We start from the raw sequence: 17,063 nt of genomic DNA, 5'->3' as shown, positions 1-17,063 counted from the left end.
ATCAAGCTTTCTTTCTTTCTCCACTCTGCAACCGAGATTCTTTCTCTCTTTTTGGAGGTGTATAACACACAAAGGCAAATCAAGCTAATTATCCACTGCATCCCTCCCTGACGAGGTAATCTACGCATTCATTGCTAATACTAAGATTGTTTTCCTCTTTACATAGGAGTAAACCTATTTACAGTGTTGGGAGAACTAAGCATTTTAAATTAAGGGTCAGGAGAACTTGGCATCCAGAAAACAGAAAGATTGGGAGAATGGGCATTTTACATTGGATGGCAAGGTATTTTAAATTAATGGGTGGAATTCGCCAGGGAGAATTGGGCATTGGGAAAACATGGAGGATAGGGAGAACTGGGTAAAGTTCTTAAATTTTTTTTTCAAGTTTATTTATTTATTTTTTAATCTTTATTTTCTATTTAAAAAATAATTCTTTAAATGACAAGAAATCTCTCAAAATCCATTCAAATTTTTAATCAAAATCCATAAATGCTTGAAAATCTATTTGAAAGTTGTAAGGATTCTACAATTATTTGAAATCTATTACTTAACAAAATCTTTTTAAATCCTATGAAATCCGAATTGATTATCCTTCCTAAAAACAAAATAAAATATCTAAAGCGGAATATATACTGTACATATTTCTATATATTTTCACTCCGCATCTCATATTTTCCATATTTACAATATTTACACCTATCAAAAAAATCGAGGGCAAACGAACGACGCCTCTACAATATTTACACCTATCTACACCTATCAAAAAAATCGAGGGCAAACGAACGACGCCTCTAAAATTGCGTGCAAATAGTTACCTCTGCCAGCAGAAATTAACCACGCCCAGTTATCCCATCTCTGTAAAACTGTAAACAGTAAAAGCCAGCCTTCTCACTCCTCCTCCATATATTTGCTTCTTTCTTCGTCCCACAAGGCCACAACCATTTCCCCATACTTTCTCTCTCCAAAGCCCTGTTGTTCTTACTATTTTTTCTTACGCTTTATCATTGTGCCGATCATTCCCACGTCTCCTCCTACCCTGACCCTTTCATCTCCTCTCAACCAGAAGCTCTCTGATACCGGAGAATTTCTGGGTTTGGGCGTACATGAGAGATTTTTCTGCAGTTCGTTCGGGGCAATTTCATAAATACCCAATTCCCCGGGGACGTCCGGAGTCGAAATTAGAACTTGTGCTGGGGGTTTTGGGTAAAAGTGAGAAAAAAAATGCCGAAAACGAGTCCGACTGGGCTGGACAAGCTCAAAGCTTCCAACTTGTTCGCATTCCCGGAAAAAACTGGCTACTATTTGGCCCTCTGCCTGCGCGTGGGCCTCCTCCTATGCCTCCTGGCGTCGATTTCACTCGCGCTCTTCTCCGCCTTCTACACCAAATCACACTGGTTACCCGTGCCGGACTTCGCCCCGACCGGAACCGACTTGGTGGCTCCTGGACCCGGACCCCAACCAGAACCCGGACCCAAACCAGAACCCACCAGCATCTCCCACATTCTCTTCGGCATCGGCGCCTCCCTCACCACGTGGCACGACCGGAGCCGGTCAGGGGAACTCTGGTGGGACCCCAGCACAACCCGCGGTTTCGTATGGCTGGAGGCGAAACCCGAAAAAGAAACGGACTTCTCCGGTTCGATTCCGTACCGAGTGTCGGAGGACTGGACCCGCTTCAGGTACTCGAGTTCGCAATCGGCGGTTCGTATCGCGCGGATTGTGTACGAGAGCTTTAAAGTCGGGCTGCCCAACGTGCGGTGGTTCGTGATGGGGGACGACGACACGGTGTTTTTCACCGAGAACCTGGTTTCGGTGCTGGCGAGTTACGACCACGACCGGATGTACTACATTGGCGGGAACTCGGAGAGCGTGGAGCAGGACGTGATGCACGCGTACGACATGGCGTTTGGCGGCGGCGGGTTCGCGATCAGCTACCCGCTCGCGGCGCGGCTGGTCGAAATGATGGACGGCTGTCTGGAGAGGTACTACAATTTCTACGGTTCCGATCAGCGGGTGTGGGCCTGCGTCAGCGAGATGGGTGTGCCGCTCACTAAACACGGTGGGTTCCACCAGGTACGTCGATACTTTTCTTGCTTTGTTTTTTGGTTACACGTAGCGGCGTTTGGTTGTTTTACTTAGCAGCTAGGGGAAAGGGTGGCGGAATACGGAGGTGGTGGGTCAACAGTTTTTGGTTTTGTTCGTGACGCATTTTTAACGGCAAATGTGGGCGGGTCATTGGGTTCGCGCCACGTGTGTGGAGTAGAGGACGGGGTTTTGAAATTTGTGCTGGAGGACCAAATGGTGAGCTGCCACCTAACCTCGTCAATCATAATACAAAAATGGTTTGAATTAATTGACTCAAGAGTCGAGTCAATTTTTTCGGAAAATTTGAAATGATTAGAGCTGATTTTTATTGGTGAAGCAATAATTCTCTTTGTATTTAGAAAGACTAAAACCCTACGTTAAAAATTAACAACAAAAACGCAGAAAAATTTATTGTTAGTAAACGTCACGACACACGCCTGATTTTAATTTATTTATATCTTCATATAGCTTATTCGTATAAAAAATCGTACTAGACACGATTGACTCGAAACTCGAAACGTACTAGGTTTAGAAAGGTGTAAATTTTCTTATTGTTCCTAAACTATATCATTGTTTATATTAAGGTCCTAAACTATATTATTGTTTACTTTAAGGTCCTAAACTATATTATTGTTTATTTTAAGGTCCTAAAGAATATTATTATTATCATGACACGTGGCAAAGCATGCCTGCAATGCGATGTTACTGTTGGTAGGTTTTATAGTTACTCTGTATGAATAATATTTGATTTTAAAGGGAAGAGATCTTTTCATCAAATGATTCAGACTTTAAAATTTTCATTTAACAATAAAAAATTATTATAATTTTTAAAAGATCAGTACTTACAAATCGTTAGATGAAATTTTAAGGATTTGAATCACATGATTAAATCTCCAAATCTCATTGACGAAAGAGATCCGGACGATTTTAAAAAGCTGCATGCATGTGTTTGGACTGTCGTGTCTCATAGCAAAAAGTTGAATACGTGTCCTTGAATTTGCATTTTTTTTTTCTTCACAGGATTACTTTAATGAATATTCTTTTAATTGATTGTGACAAAGATTAGCGTTGGTGGCCTAAATCTCTCTCCTCTGTCTTTAAGCAAGCAGTTGCCTTTGATAGACTTGGAATATGTACCGTTTACCACACCTGTTTTGTGGCGTTTATGGCGCCATGCTATTGGAAAAAGTTTGGTAGCTATGCTCCCACCTGCCAGGTGTAAAGTGTGCCAGATTGAGGAAATTTCGTAGTTTTACACACCCATATCTTATACCAGTCTCGTACCATCGCACTAGGGTTTAGATTTTTCAATGTGATTTTAGATTTTTCAATGTGATTGGTATACGAAATGGTACATTACGTGTTATTAAACAAATGAAGAAATATGTGTGTTAAAATGTTAATAACTTAAAAAATAAAATTTCCCACCATTTCTATTAAAACATATGGTGTACCACTTGTATTATCGTCTCTGCATTAGCACGTGAAAAAAGTAAAAAATTTATGTAGGTTTGAAATAGAGATAATCGTATATTTGATATGTGTAAGTTTATCTCATAAGACACTGACCGTAACAAGGAAGTTAATCGTTCGTACATGTGATACTGACTGTGTGAAATGTTTTGGAGGTTTCTTTGGTGGCTCCGGTGAAAATAACGGGTCATCTTTGTCCTTGCGTACTACTCACGTTACCAAGTTTGACTCAAAAATCCTTCGTCCATAGATCATGGGCATGATCTCGTACCATTTAAATTCCTCCAACCATTTACGCAAGATGGTTGGTGGGTGAGTCTTTGATAAGGCTGTAGTAGCTTTCACCAGCATAATTTTATGGTCGAAATTGAGGTTGTTAGGTTTTAAGAAACCCATCTTGTATGGAACGTATAGTGAAATACGGTTATTTGGTCTAATAATGCTCGGTGACAATACATTGTTCCGTCAATATTTTGTCACTAAAAAATCTTACTGGATTTTTTTGTTGACCATAGAATATGAATGTGACCCGTTTGGTATTTTGTAATTTTTCAGTACGACATCAGAGGGGACCCCTATGGTGTCTTAGCAGCGCACCCATTGGCACCACTTGTGTCACTTCACCATCTGGACTCCATGAAACCCATGTTCCCAGACCAGACCCATTTAGACTCACTCAAATCCCTTCTTCGTGCATACCGGGTCGACCCGGGCCGGATCCTACAACAGAGCTTTTGCTACGATCACCGGCGTAAATGGTCAATGTCCGTTTCATGGGGCTATACCATTCAGCTTTACCCGTCATTGATCGGAGCTATGGATCTTCAGATGCCGTTGCAGACGTTCAAGACGTGGAGGAGCTGGAGTAATGGACCTTTCACGTTCAATACCCGACCCGTGAGTTCCGACCCGTGTCAGCAGCCCATCATTTACTTCTTGGAGCAGGTTGTTGTCGGCAAGAGTGGGATTGTGACTATTTACAAGAGGTTTATGGCCAATGAGGGGAACCAATGTAAGAAAAAAGAGTATGCCCATGCAATGGCAGTGCAGAGGATTGTAGTCTCCTCAGAGAAGATGGACCCTCACTATTGGACAAAGGTAAACCCTAACTCTTTTCACAAATGAGTATTCCTTTTTCATACATATGGGTCCTACGTATGTGTTGAGTGTTACACAAGGAAAGCTTCTTTGCATTAGGACGTCGTTGTGACAGTATCATAAGTCAATTACGTATAATGCGTTTTAGTACGATGTGATTAGCTTATAATACTGGCCTAATCGTATAGCACATTGGATTAGTGCATGTCTTTTGAGCTTAATTTAGTGGCCTAATTAAAGGTTGTATTTTTTGTAGGAAGAGGCTCCACGAAGACAGTGCTGTGAGATTAAGAACCGAGGAAGCATAAAGAATGGAGGCATGGGGCTTAGAATTAGGGCATGCAAACCCAAGGAGTCAATTACTATGTAGATGTTTAGGAAATTATGCAATGCGGCACTATAGAGGCCACTTTTTTGGTTTGGGGCCCCCGGGGGTGGGAGGGGTCCTTATTAGCGTACTACTCATATAGATCCATTCAGCCTGTCCACTTATGTAACTACTCAAGCAATAATACGAAGGCTTAGATTAGTTCACACATATAACGCAAAATTATTGCGTACTAATAAAATGCAGTCACTTGATATACTTAGTCTACTTGTGCTTAACAAAGGATAAACGACATATCTGATATATCCAACAGACTCATAATTTGCACAATAATTAGTCGACGACTTTGTGTCATTTTTCTCTTTCCTTATACGTGCGAGTGATGTGTCAATTTTTCAAAGTTTGATGGGGGTGGCTTTTTAGTTTCAGTGGTGGTAGAGGAAGCACTAGGCTCATATCAACAAGAGTTAAAATTGCACTTGCAACTTGACCAATTGTAGCGAGACACACCAAATGGCCTGAAAGCAGCCGCACTAGCAAATGAAGAAGGGTACGATAAATCCACAACTTTCCCATCCACTCCAAAACTCATTGCATTTGCCTACTCAAAGGGTGAAAAATAAAGAAAAAAATTGAAAAGGAAAGGTTGAAAGCATATTTGGTGGTTTTGAAAGGTCTACGGACAAAGCAACCAAAAAAGGAGGGAAAGGGAAAGGTAAAAAGGCAGTGGAGCTATTATGACTGAGGGAAAGTTTACAATTTGTAATGATAGGAGGTTGATTAAGTACTAATGGGGAATTAATATATTCAAAGCAAAACAGACTGGAATTGATCAAACGTTGTGGATCAGTCGAATATCATCACTACACTAAGCACATTGGGTTAACATGTTTAATGTGGTTTGCTATTTGCTAATCTCTCAGTGGAGCTAATCTATTTGGATAAAAACGATGAGTTAAGACGCAAAAGCATAATATGATGATCTCATTGAACAAATTAAGCGATAAATTAAGACGTAATACCTGGTGAAAGCTGAGGCCAATAATGGTCTACTTGTCCATGGAGTCTGGAGAAACAATGAACAGATAAGAGTTCAGCGGACTGATCACCTAAGCCTCCGACAATGGTCATTAACACACAACCGAAATTTCAGTGAATGTAATAGGCAATACCAGGTAAAACGTACAGAAAAAGAAACGATACAAGTGTTTATTTTAGATTGTACCTGGCTGGAACTAGTTGTGGGCGCTCATGTATACATCTGAAAAAATGGAAGGGACAATTACTTACATACCATACATGTATACATCTATTAATTGCAGAGCAAGGTTTTGCGTATTGGATTTCCAGTTGTCGGATTCACCCTGTTAACACAACAGCTGCTTGTAAAATGGAGCAGATTTGTGAAGATAAATGCATAGATATAAAGTATCTTTTACTCAGATCGGAGTAAATGGTAAACCTAGAGATGAAATCCCCTAGTGGAAAGTGTTAAGTCAAGCTATTAACAATGTTAGCATTAAGCAAATTTCTACATACCTGCACCCGTGACATTTATTTCACCCTTTGAAATATGTGTTGCCTGTGGCAACTGCACCTTCCAAGCTAGCGTTGCTCAGATTTGCCTGCAGAAGTGGTACATGTGCGAGTGAGAAGTTCGAACTTAGAACATTAGGATACAAATTTCTACACTTTTTTTCCTTGGAACATTTGAACTTTGTGGCCAAGGGACGAGGAAGTAACTACACTCGGGGGTGAAAACTAACAAAACCTTCATAAATGGGAAATCTTGATCAATATAAGGTTTGGCTGAACTGGTAGAGAAAAACAGTTTCCATTAATGAATCTGAAGTTTAGCCTTGTCACATAGACTGACATGTTTAGCTATTTTGTACAAATTATACCTCAAGATACTTCTGTTAACTTGATCAGTATGATCTACCGATTACATTCTCAGCGCATCTCCAAGACAACAATAAGTATCATGGCACTAAGTGACCACGGATTAACGAAGAATGGTGAACCTGCTAGCTTGAAGGGCAAGGATTTAGAGGTCCCCTAGTCATGTTCATCATTTACATAGAACATGGATACTCGTGTCATAAGTAAACCAGAGCCTGATCTAAAAAAAACCCGATCAAGCATGAAACTTCTTCCATAATATCATCAAAAAGGACAACACCGCAGGAGTTTCCAACTGAAAATTTGCTCAAGGCGTGGTAGGTGTCCCATAAGTCCCGGAAATGGGAGCTTCGGACACATTGTCCACACATATTAGTATGTTACTGCAATTCCAGTCTATCCCTCTATCTGCAATTTTCACCATTTACCAACGAAACTGACAGCGGAGCATCTAAATTAGGATTCTTATTAATCAGAATGTAAATTAAATGTTCCATCAAACTTCACCTTTGTCACATTGGCCAAGGAAAAGTCCACAGCTCTTAGATCTGCATCAGAAAGATCAGCCCCAGGAGAAACAATATCAGAGTAAATAAAACAACGAATAAACCACGGTCTTTTTCTGCATATCAGATACATAAAAATCCGCGATTCGAACCAACGCATATATGAAACATTCCTTCTTCCTTGTCCTTCCTAAACATTTGCAACACGTACCAACGTCAATCGAAGATTACAGCATTTGTGATAATAAATTATTCAAAACAAATGTACCTGTTAAATCAGCATCAAAGAAGCTAGCACCTAATAACTTGGCGCCTTTGAAATTCGCTTGCCTCAATATCGACTGCAACAAAATCAACACACAAAAATTCAAAATCTTCGAATGCAATAAACATCAAACACTCAGCATTTCACAAAATCGATTGATTTTGGATCGTTTTGAAGTCTTGCTTGATCAAGGTCTTGCCGCTAAAGCCCTTGCCAGTGAGGTCCTGGCCCCTAGTCACCTCCGAACCGTACGGACCTCCACGCTTTCATCAACAACGAGACGATATTTAAGCACATTGATTTATTTCCCGTCACTTTCTTGGGAACCAAACAGAATACTGGCATTCAGGATTGAAGCTTTTGTTGTGTTTGGCTCATATATTTATGAGTTGGCAACAATTTGTAAGTGTAACTTTGTGAATGCTACAAGGAAATGCAGCAGCCATTTGTGACTTTGTGTTTTGCTTTCGGTTGTGGCATGGAAGTCTTCGTTCAAGGGAAGACATTGTGACAGCCACAAGCAGCGTTGGAAGCAGGAGCAGGTCTTGACTTTGTGGGATTGCATGCAATTGAGCATTCTTTCTTTTATATGCATTAAATGGCAGATGGAGAAAAGGGTTGCACTCTATATATAGGCTAGGTACTGTTGAGAGTTGTCCCACATCGGTAGGGAACAAGGTTTGCTATGTGCTTATATGTTCTTGGGCTACTTCCCATATTGTCAATTGGTTTTATGGTGAAATTGACCTCAATTTCATCATGGTATCAGAACGGGTTGTCCTAGTGTGAAGCCAAACGGCCACACGCACTCCACGCTACCTAGTTGTTGTCCACGTGTAGGCTTGAAAATCTGCTACACGTGCGGAGGCGTGTTGAGAGTTGTCCCATATCGGTAAGGGACAAGGTTTGCTATATGCTTATATGGTTTTGGGTTACTCCCTGTATTGTCAATTGGTTTTACGGTGGAATTTCAAATTAGGTATGCCAATGAGTGTTGAATATATGCCATGTGAACTCAAGACTTTTGGTCTTGGTGGTTGGCATAATTGCTGGTGTATGCCTATAAGTGTAGGCAGTAGTCTTGCATTGGGATATGCTTGCCGAGGGAGAAGGCTTGCATCAGGAAAGCATCCAAAGAGATGGTGAGAGCATTTGGCTCTACCATGGGCACGGGTGAGAGAAAATCAAGAGAGCTAGGTGAAAAGTATTGAACTCTTAGGGGTAGAATGAGGTTCTTGGGAAAATTCTGTGAGTGGATGTACAAGCGATTTGAGATTGAGTTATGTCGATTTAACTCATGTGTAACTTGTAGTGTTATTCTCATAGTGAAAAGTAACATTTTTCCGGGACGTATGCAGATTTTTGCCGAACTTCGTAAATTTTTGGATGTCTTTATTTCTTGTATTTTATTCTGTTGGGTATATATCTTGGTGAGGTAATCTGAATCTTGTTTCCGCACTAACCGGGCCAAGGCACAACAGCTTTACCTTAAAGGCGAGTGCAGGATCGGCTACGAACACAGAAGCGGAGAGCAGAGCGATCAGGCTCGCCTTGCAAACGGACTCTCCCAGCGACAATGAGAGCTTCCAGAAGCTTTGAGGCGATTGTTTACTACCTGCGAAAGAAATTTGAAAAGTGAGAAATCATCAGAGCGAATTGGCTAACGTACGCGAGGTGTGCGCAGTGCGCAATATGCTGAAATGAATAAGAGAAAGGGGACGAAGGGCGGACGGAAGGAGGAGACGAGGTGCTCAGTGTACCTGGGGCGCAGGATAGCCGGCGGAGAGATGGAGGTGTTGGCGGGAAGGGTGAGGTTTGTTGGGGAGAGATGGAGGGTTTTGGTGGGAGCTCGGAAGAGCACGTGGAGACGTTGAGAAGCGCCATTGCGAATTTTCAGTCGGAATTTTTGTTCGTTCACTTTTGTGTCAGCGGATAACGGTAAGATCTGAATTTGGATATATGGGGCCGGGGTTCTGTAAACTTGCTCACACCTATGAGTGAGATCCCCAAATCTTGCGATTTGAATTTTGAAATATAGTTTTTATCTATAAATATACAACGACACTGGACTCGGACTAAAGCACACAATGATTGAGTTATTAGGTATCGACTTGCCAATTAGGTACGATGAATGTAAAACATTGTACTAATAAGTAAAGATGAATATCATATTGTAATAACAAGTCTTATTTGTATGTTTGTTAAAGATAACCATTTATATTCAGTTTTTCTATAACTTCGAGTAAGCAAATTTTGTGATAACACGCATTTTGTCTTAGTTGTATGGTGAGTGCGGTTATGTTTGCATCAATTTTAATATTGCAAAATTACAACTCAATCAATTTACGTTAAATGGTGCAATGCGATTTAGTTTAAGCTAAACGAAAAAAAGAAGCCAAATAAAACCTCATACTTATAATCTCATGAAGTGAAACTCATCAACCTAAGAATGTTAACTATTTTTAACCACGTATAAGGTCAATATTGCATATGCTATTCCACCAAAGTAACAAAGTACCAATCTTATATTATATTAAAGGTTGATATCATTGTGTCTCTTTCTTTTAAAAAGGGGACAACTGATGATAAGTCATTATTATCCATCATTTTTGGGGGTCGAGAAGACTCACATAGACATTTCAGCCTCTCTCTGGCCATATGTCTGACTTCCACACAAGCAGCAGGTTTCAAACCCGAGACCTCGGATTTTTAGTTTGAATGAAGCCTCGCAATCCGTCCTTTATCACTAAACCACCGGCTTGTGATTGATATCAATGTGTTAAATGAAACATAATAGTAAATAGTGATATGTATTATCAAGATATATATTTACAATAATTTAACGAGAATTGATCTTAATATCTCTCGCTTACTGCTCTGGTCAAAAGGTCAATGCTAATTGACACCAAGATATTATTATTATTATTAAAACACAAAGATCCTTGTTTACTGCCGGTATACTTTCTTCTTCTTCTTCCTTTCATTTTTTTCTTCCCATAGATCCTTGGTCGGATTCCTCGCTCTTCCATTTTTCCAAGCAAGGTAAATTCTTCTCTCTCACATAACTTCACTCGCATGGAATCTGCTTCGCATTTGCAATTTTTATTTTTTTTTATTTTTCTGATATTAATGGATCGCACGGTCCACTGGATCTGTTACCAGAGAACGGAGCGGTTGAACCCGAAGCTTGCAGTTGGGCTTGAACCGGAGGGGGAGAGGAAGGAACCGGATTTGGGAGGTGTCAGGCTTGGGATCGCAGGCGAGGTTGAAAGCAGGACTGCTTGGTAAGTAGCCAAACGAAAATTTGGAATTTGAATTGTTAGTCTCGGCCAAACCAGATGCTCGGAGCACATTTGGCGTCCGAAGTTCGGATTCGGCATTTGAAGGGCCAATGTCGAGATCAATGGAACCAAACAGAGCCAATTTTGGTTCACTTTTTCTTGGGGCGAGCTGTTTAGTGTTGTTTTAGGTTTTAAGTTGTTTAGAATCAAATCTTTAGTTTTCGAAAGGAAATTGAATGCGTAATTCTCCGTTGCGTGAAAGTTTTAGGTTTTAAGTTGGAATTTATGTATGAAGTTTAACCTACATTTTTATTAGTGAAGGTAGTGTAGGTTTTTTGAGTTATTTCTAGTGTGTTTAGATGGTGTGTGTACTTGTAAAGACATTTAAATTATAGAGCGAGACGGGAAGTTATGGTTGTTGAAAATTAGTGGGAGTGGTTATGGTAGTCTAAATGTCTGCATATGATATGATTACGATTGTCTTGAATTATGCCTCTCGATTAATTGTTATACTTCAGTTAGCTTACTTGGTATGTTGAATTTCAACTAGGTATGTGTTGCCTATGCTTCTTTGCCTTCTCTATATAGAAGCTGGTAAATACAGCTAGAACTTGGGTTCTGTTCAAAAGAATATTGTTCAGAGATGGGGCGTCTAAAGCTGCAAACTGGGATCAAGGCAATTGAGGAAGAACCCGAGGACTGTGAGGCAACCAATTCAAATAAAGCTACATTGGCATGCATCATCAATTCAGAAATAGGTTCTGTATTAGCGGTTATGAGGAGGAATGTAAGATGGGGCAGTCGTTATATATCCGGTGATGATCAGCTGGAACACTCTTTAATCCAGTCTTTAAAGGCATTGCGCAAGCAAATTTTTTCATGGCAGCATCAGTGGCATACCATTAATCCTGTTGTGTATCTCCAGCCATTTTTGGATGTGATTAGATCTGATGAAACTGGTGCACCAATCACTGGTGTTGCTTTGTCATCTGTTTATAATATCTTAACACTTGATGTGATTGATCAAAATTCCGTAAATGTTGAAGATGCCATGAACTTGTTAGTTGATGCCATCACTAGTTGTCGATTTGAGGTCACCGATCCTGCATCAGAGGAAGTGGTACTGATGAAGATACTACAGGTTCTTCTGGCTTGCATGAAGAGTAAAGCATCTGTTATGTTGAGTAACCAGCATGTTTGCACTATAGTGAATACATGTTTTCGTATAGTTCATCAAGCAGGAACAAAATGCGAGTTGTTGCAACGGATAGCTCGCCACACAATGCATGAACTTGTTAGATGTATTTTCTCACACCTTCCTGATGTTCACGACACTGAACGTGCACTGTTAAATGGAAGTGCTACAAGAAAACAAGAGGTACTGTGACTATCAAAGTTTACATGCATTAGGTCTTAGCCTAGATGTGATCTGTTGATTATGTAGTGTAAACTTATTAGTTGATACACAAGCATCCAATGTCAAGAACTTGTTTGTGAATATGTGATGGTTTTTTCTTGTGCAGATTGCCGGGCTAAATAATGAGTATGCTTTTGGGAGTAGACAATTGGAGAATGGCAATGTGAGTTCTGGGTATGATAGTCAACCATTATCCACAAGTCCTGCCTCAAATGCTTCTTCAGGCCTGGTAGCACCTCGGATTGATGAAAGTGTACTCACGGTTTCTACTGAGAAGGAGGCTGTTCAATATGATTTGCATCTCATGACTGAGCCATATGGGGTACCCTGCATGGTGGAAATATTTCACTTTCTTTGCTCTTTGTTAAATGTTTCTGAGCATATGGGAATGGGATCCAGATCTAATACCATAACATTTGATGAAGATGTGCCTCTTTTTGCCTTGGTTATGATTAATTCAGCTATAGAGTTGGGTGGATCCCACATTCAGAATCATCCCAAGTTATTGAGTTTAGTTCAGGATGAATTGTTTCGAAATCTTATGCAGTTTGGTTTGTCAACGAGTCCACTTATTCTTTCAATGGTATGCAGCATTGTTCTTAATTTATACCACCATTTGCGCACTGAACTTAAACTACAGCTTGAGGCCTTCTTTTCTTGTGTGATTTTGAGGCTTGCACAAAGTAAATATGGAGCTTCTTATCAGCAGCAGGAGGTTGCTATGGAGGTTCTTGTTGACTTCTGCAGGCAGAAAAATTTCATGGTGGAGATGTATGCTAACTTAGATTGTGACATAACATGCAGCAATGTCTTTGAAGAACTTGCTAATCTGTTGTCAAAGAGTGCATTCCCTGTCAATTGCCCTTTGTCTTCAATTCACATTCTTGCTTTGGATGGCCTTATTGCTGTTATTCAAGGAATGGCCGAAAGGGTGGGGAATGGATCAGTTTCTGCACATACGCCAGTGAATCTTGAAGAGTATACTCCATTCTGGATGGTGAAGTGTGACAACTACAGTGATCCTAGTAATTGGGTTCCATTTGTTCGCCGGAGGAAGTACATAAAGAGAAGGTTAATGATTGGAGCTGATCATTTTAACCGTGACCCAAAGAAAGGACTGGAGTTCCTCCAAGGAACATATCTGTTGCCTGACAAACTTGATCCACAAAGCGTGGCCTGCTTTTTCAGGTACACTGCTGGGTTGGACAAGAATCTAGTTGGGGATTTCTTGGGAAATCATGACGAGTTTTGTGTTCAGGTTCTTCATAAATTTGCCGGTACCTTTGATTTCGCAGATATGAACTTGGATACTGCACTCCGACTGTTTTTGGAGACGTTTCGATTGCCTGGAGAATCACAAAAGATACAAAGGGTGCTTGAAGCATTCTCAGAGAGATATTATGAGCAATCACCACTAATTCTAGCTAACAAGGATGCTGCGCTTTTGCTGTCATATTCACTCATAATGCTCAATACAGATCAACACAATGTTCAGGTAAAGAAGAAAATGACGGAGGAGGATTTCATTCGGAATAATCGGCACATCAATGGAGGCAGTGATCTTCCTCGAGAATTTCTGACAGAGCTTTACCACTCAATATGCAAGAACGAGATCCGAACAACTCCAGAACAAGGTGCTGGTTATCCTGAAATGACCCCAAGCCGGTGGATTGATTTAATGCACAAATCTAAGAAGAACGCTCCATTTATCATGTCTGATTCCAGAGCCTACCTAGACCACGATATATTTGCTATAATGTCGGGCCCTACAATTGCTGCTATCTCTGTGGTATTTGATCATGCAGAACATGAAGAGATTTACCAAACTTGCATAGATGGATTTTTAGCCGTTGCAAAGATATCAGCATGCCATCATCTTGAAGATGTCCTGGATGATCTGGTTGTATCTCTCTGTAAGTTTACCACCCTTTTAAACCCATCATCTGTTGAGGAGCCTGTGCTAGCCTTTGGTGATGACACAAAAGCAAGAATGGCAACTGTGACTGTATTTACAATTGCCAATAGGTATGGTGATTACATTCGCACAGGTTGGAGAAATATTCTGGACTGCATCTTAAGATTACACAAGCTTGGCCTTCTTCCAGCTCGTGTGGCCAGTGATGCGGCCGATGAGTCAGAGTTTTCAGCTGACACAGGGCCTGGGAAGCCTATGTCAAATTCTCTCTCTTCTGTTCATGTACCTTCCATAGGTACTCCGAGGAGATCCTCTGGATTGATGGGTCGGTTTAGTCAGCTCTTATCTCTTGAGACAGAGGAGCCAAGATCGCAGCCTACTGAACAACAACTTGCTGCTCATCAACGCACCCTTCAGACAATTCAAAAGTGCCATATTGACAGCATATTTACCGAGAGCAAGTTTCTGCAGGCTGAATCCCTCTTACAGCTTGCACGCGCACTGATTTGGGCTGCGGGACGACCCCAGAAAGGGAATAGCTCTCCTGAGGACGAGGATACTGCAGTTTTCTGTTTGGAGTTGCTGATTGCTATTACCCTAAATAATAGGGATAGGATTGATCTTCTTTGGCAGGGAGTGTATGAGCACATATCCAACATTGTTCAGTCAACTGTGATGCCTTGTGCTCTGGTAGAGAAGGCTGTCTTTGGACTTCTTCGGATTTGCCAGCGGCTGCTTCCCTATAAAGAGAACCTTGCTGATGATCTCTTGAAGTCCCTGCAGCTTGTCTTGAAGCTTGATGCTCGGGTTGCTGATGCTTACTGTGAGCAAATTACACAGGAAGTCAGTCGCCTTGTGAAAGCAAATGCCTCTCACATCAGATCCCATGGGGGGTGGCGTACAATTACATCCTTACTCTCTATCACAGCCCGGCACCCTGAAGCTTCTGAGTCTGGGTTTGACGCACTGTTCTTCATTATGTCAGAAGGAACCCACTTGTTGCCGACCAACTATGCTCTTTGTGTTGATGCTTTGAGGCAGTTTGCAGAATCTCGCGTTGGGCAGGCAGAACGATCTGTTTGTGCACTTGATCTTATGGCAGGTTCTGTTGATTGTTTAGCAAGGTGGGCCCGTGAGGCTAAGCAAGCTGTGAACGAGGATGAAGCGGTGAAAATGTCTCAGGATATTGGGGAAATGTGGTTCCGACTTGTTCAGGCACTAAGAAAAGTTTGTTTGGACCAGAGAGAAGATGTCAGGAACCATGCTTTGTCTTTGTTGCAGAAGTGCTTGACTGGAGTGGATGGGATTCCTCTTCCACATGTTCTGTGGTTACAGTGCTTTGATGTGGTGATTTTCACAATGCTTGACGACTTGCTTGAAATTGCACAGGGACACTCCCAAAAGGACTACCGCAACATGGAAGGCACACTTATCCTTGCCATGAAGCTCTTGTCCAAGGTGTTCTTACAGCTACTTCCTGGCCTATCACAGTTAACAACCTTCTGCAAACTATGGCTGGGTGTTCTCAGTCGAATGGAAAAGTATATGAAGGTGAAAGTTAGAGGGAAAAAAAGTGAGAAGCTTCAGGACCAATTACCCGAGCTACTTAAGAATACCTTGCTTGTGATGAATTTAAAGGGAGTGCTCGTGCAAAGGAGCGCTCTAGGAGGAGATAGTTTGTGGGAGCTGACATGGCTACATGTCAATAACATTGCGCCATCCTTGCAATCTGAGGTTTTCCCTGATCAAGGTTCAGAACAGTCCGAGACTAAGCTGGGTGAAAACGGAGGTCTAGTTTCTGAAGAAAAGGGTAATGTACTTCCAACCGAAATGGCGTCGACAGAAGTTTCTGGCACTGCAGGTTAGCATGTTGTATAGTTGTTTGCAAGTAGAACCGGTCCTGTTCGTGCATGTTAATAAGCACGCATGATCCCGGATTCTGAATAGTTATTTTAGGAGGCATCTTGTTATGAAATCTTTATCTTACAGAAACTGGCAGAAGACATCTTTGATTGTTTTCTGTAGAGCTGCCAGATGTGGATTATTACAGAGGGTGCTGATATACATACTGGTTGTTTGAAAAACCAAGCGGATTGGTCTTTTCTTTGTACTCATCTTCGTCTTCCTTCAACCAGTGTCCTTAACTTCGCCTCCGGATAATTCTGTTGCAGTGTATTCCCCGGATAAATACTACTTTTTGTCTAAAGGTAGCATGTTTGTTTGGCCTCCTAGTGAGTTGCTAGTGAATCCTTCTGTATTTTGTACTGCCTTGTTCATCAATGTACAGAAGAAGATTGCTACTTCTAACTAGTATTTTTACTCGGCATCTAATCGTGCCATGTTTGACATGGTTTCGAGTTCTTGCATCGCAAGTTGCCTACGTTTTGTTGCGAAAGTTGGTATTTGATGATGCATTGTTGAGCCTTGTGTAAGAGGAGCATCCGATCGCAGGTTCATGTGGTGTAATATAGTCTTCCCCCATCATATTTGTCATTTAACCTTTCATCTTCTTCTTATTCTCCCCCTCCATCCACTTTTGGACCTTAATGCAATCAATTTTGAATTAAACTTTTGATGCTTTCAGAATCAAGCGATGTTCGAATCTAATTTAAACTACGAGGAGATGGATTCACACTTGAGTGTAAAAGGCGAGTACACTGCTGTACATTACTTGGTTTGCGTAATTCCTCTTAGACTTCTTGAATCTTGAGTAAATATTTTATCTGTTTTTTACCCAATCTACAAGAAAGAAAACAATTTTTTAACCTACAAAAATTGAAGCAAAAACTTGAT

The 17,063-nt window shown here is 41.0% G+C and overlaps 2 protein-coding genes and 1 long non-coding RNA gene across 3 annotated transcripts; 2 read left to right on the top strand and 1 right to left on the bottom strand.

Annotated features, from left to right (window-relative positions):
* Nucleotides 1-1,038: 1,038 nt before the first annotated feature.
* On the top strand, nt 1,039-5,246 carry LOC103935754. Its single transcript, XM_009345566.3, has 3 exons — nt 1,039-2,073; nt 4,114-4,656; nt 4,913-5,246. The coding sequence occupies exons 1-3, from the start codon at nt 1,222-1,224 to the stop codon at nt 5,024-5,026; spliced, it is 1,509 nt and encodes a 502-aa protein (XP_009343841.1). The 5' UTR covers nt 1,039-1,221; the 3' UTR covers nt 5,027-5,246.
* A 568-nt stretch (nt 5,247-5,814) lies between these two features.
* On the bottom strand, nt 5,815-8,222 carry LOC125480143. Its single transcript, XR_007260548.1, has 4 exons — nt 7,661-8,222; nt 7,394-7,434; nt 6,524-6,609; nt 5,815-6,348 (listed from the first exon to the last, which is right to left on the bottom strand). It is a non-coding gene; the product is annotated as an uncharacterized LOC125480143 (long non-coding RNA).
* Nucleotides 8,223-10,570: 2,348 nt separating this feature from the next.
* Nucleotides 10,571-16,570, top strand: LOC103935740 (ARF guanine-nucleotide exchange factor GNOM-like). The gene is made up of 4 exons (XM_009345548.3): nt 10,571-10,699; nt 10,820-10,941; nt 11,489-12,316; nt 12,462-16,570. Exons 3-4 carry the CDS (start codon nt 11,582-11,584, stop codon nt 16,134-16,136), a joined length of 4,410 nt encoding a protein of 1,469 aa, XP_009343823.1. The 5' UTR covers nt 10,571-10,699; nt 10,820-10,941; nt 11,489-11,581; the 3' UTR covers nt 16,137-16,570.
* Nucleotides 16,571-17,063: the final 493 nt, after the last annotated feature.

This window comes from the organism of the source record quoted next, unplaced genomic scaffold (assembly GCF_019419815.1).
Source record: "Pyrus x bretschneideri cultivar Hongxiangsu unplaced genomic scaffold, Pyrus_bretschneideri_v1 Contig32, whole genome shotgun sequence".
Classification (NCBI taxonomy): Eukaryota; Viridiplantae; Streptophyta; class Magnoliopsida; order Rosales; family Rosaceae; genus Pyrus; species Pyrus x bretschneideri.
Note: the sequence above shows the minus strand (reverse complement) of the source record. Positions and strands in the feature narration are given on the sequence as shown.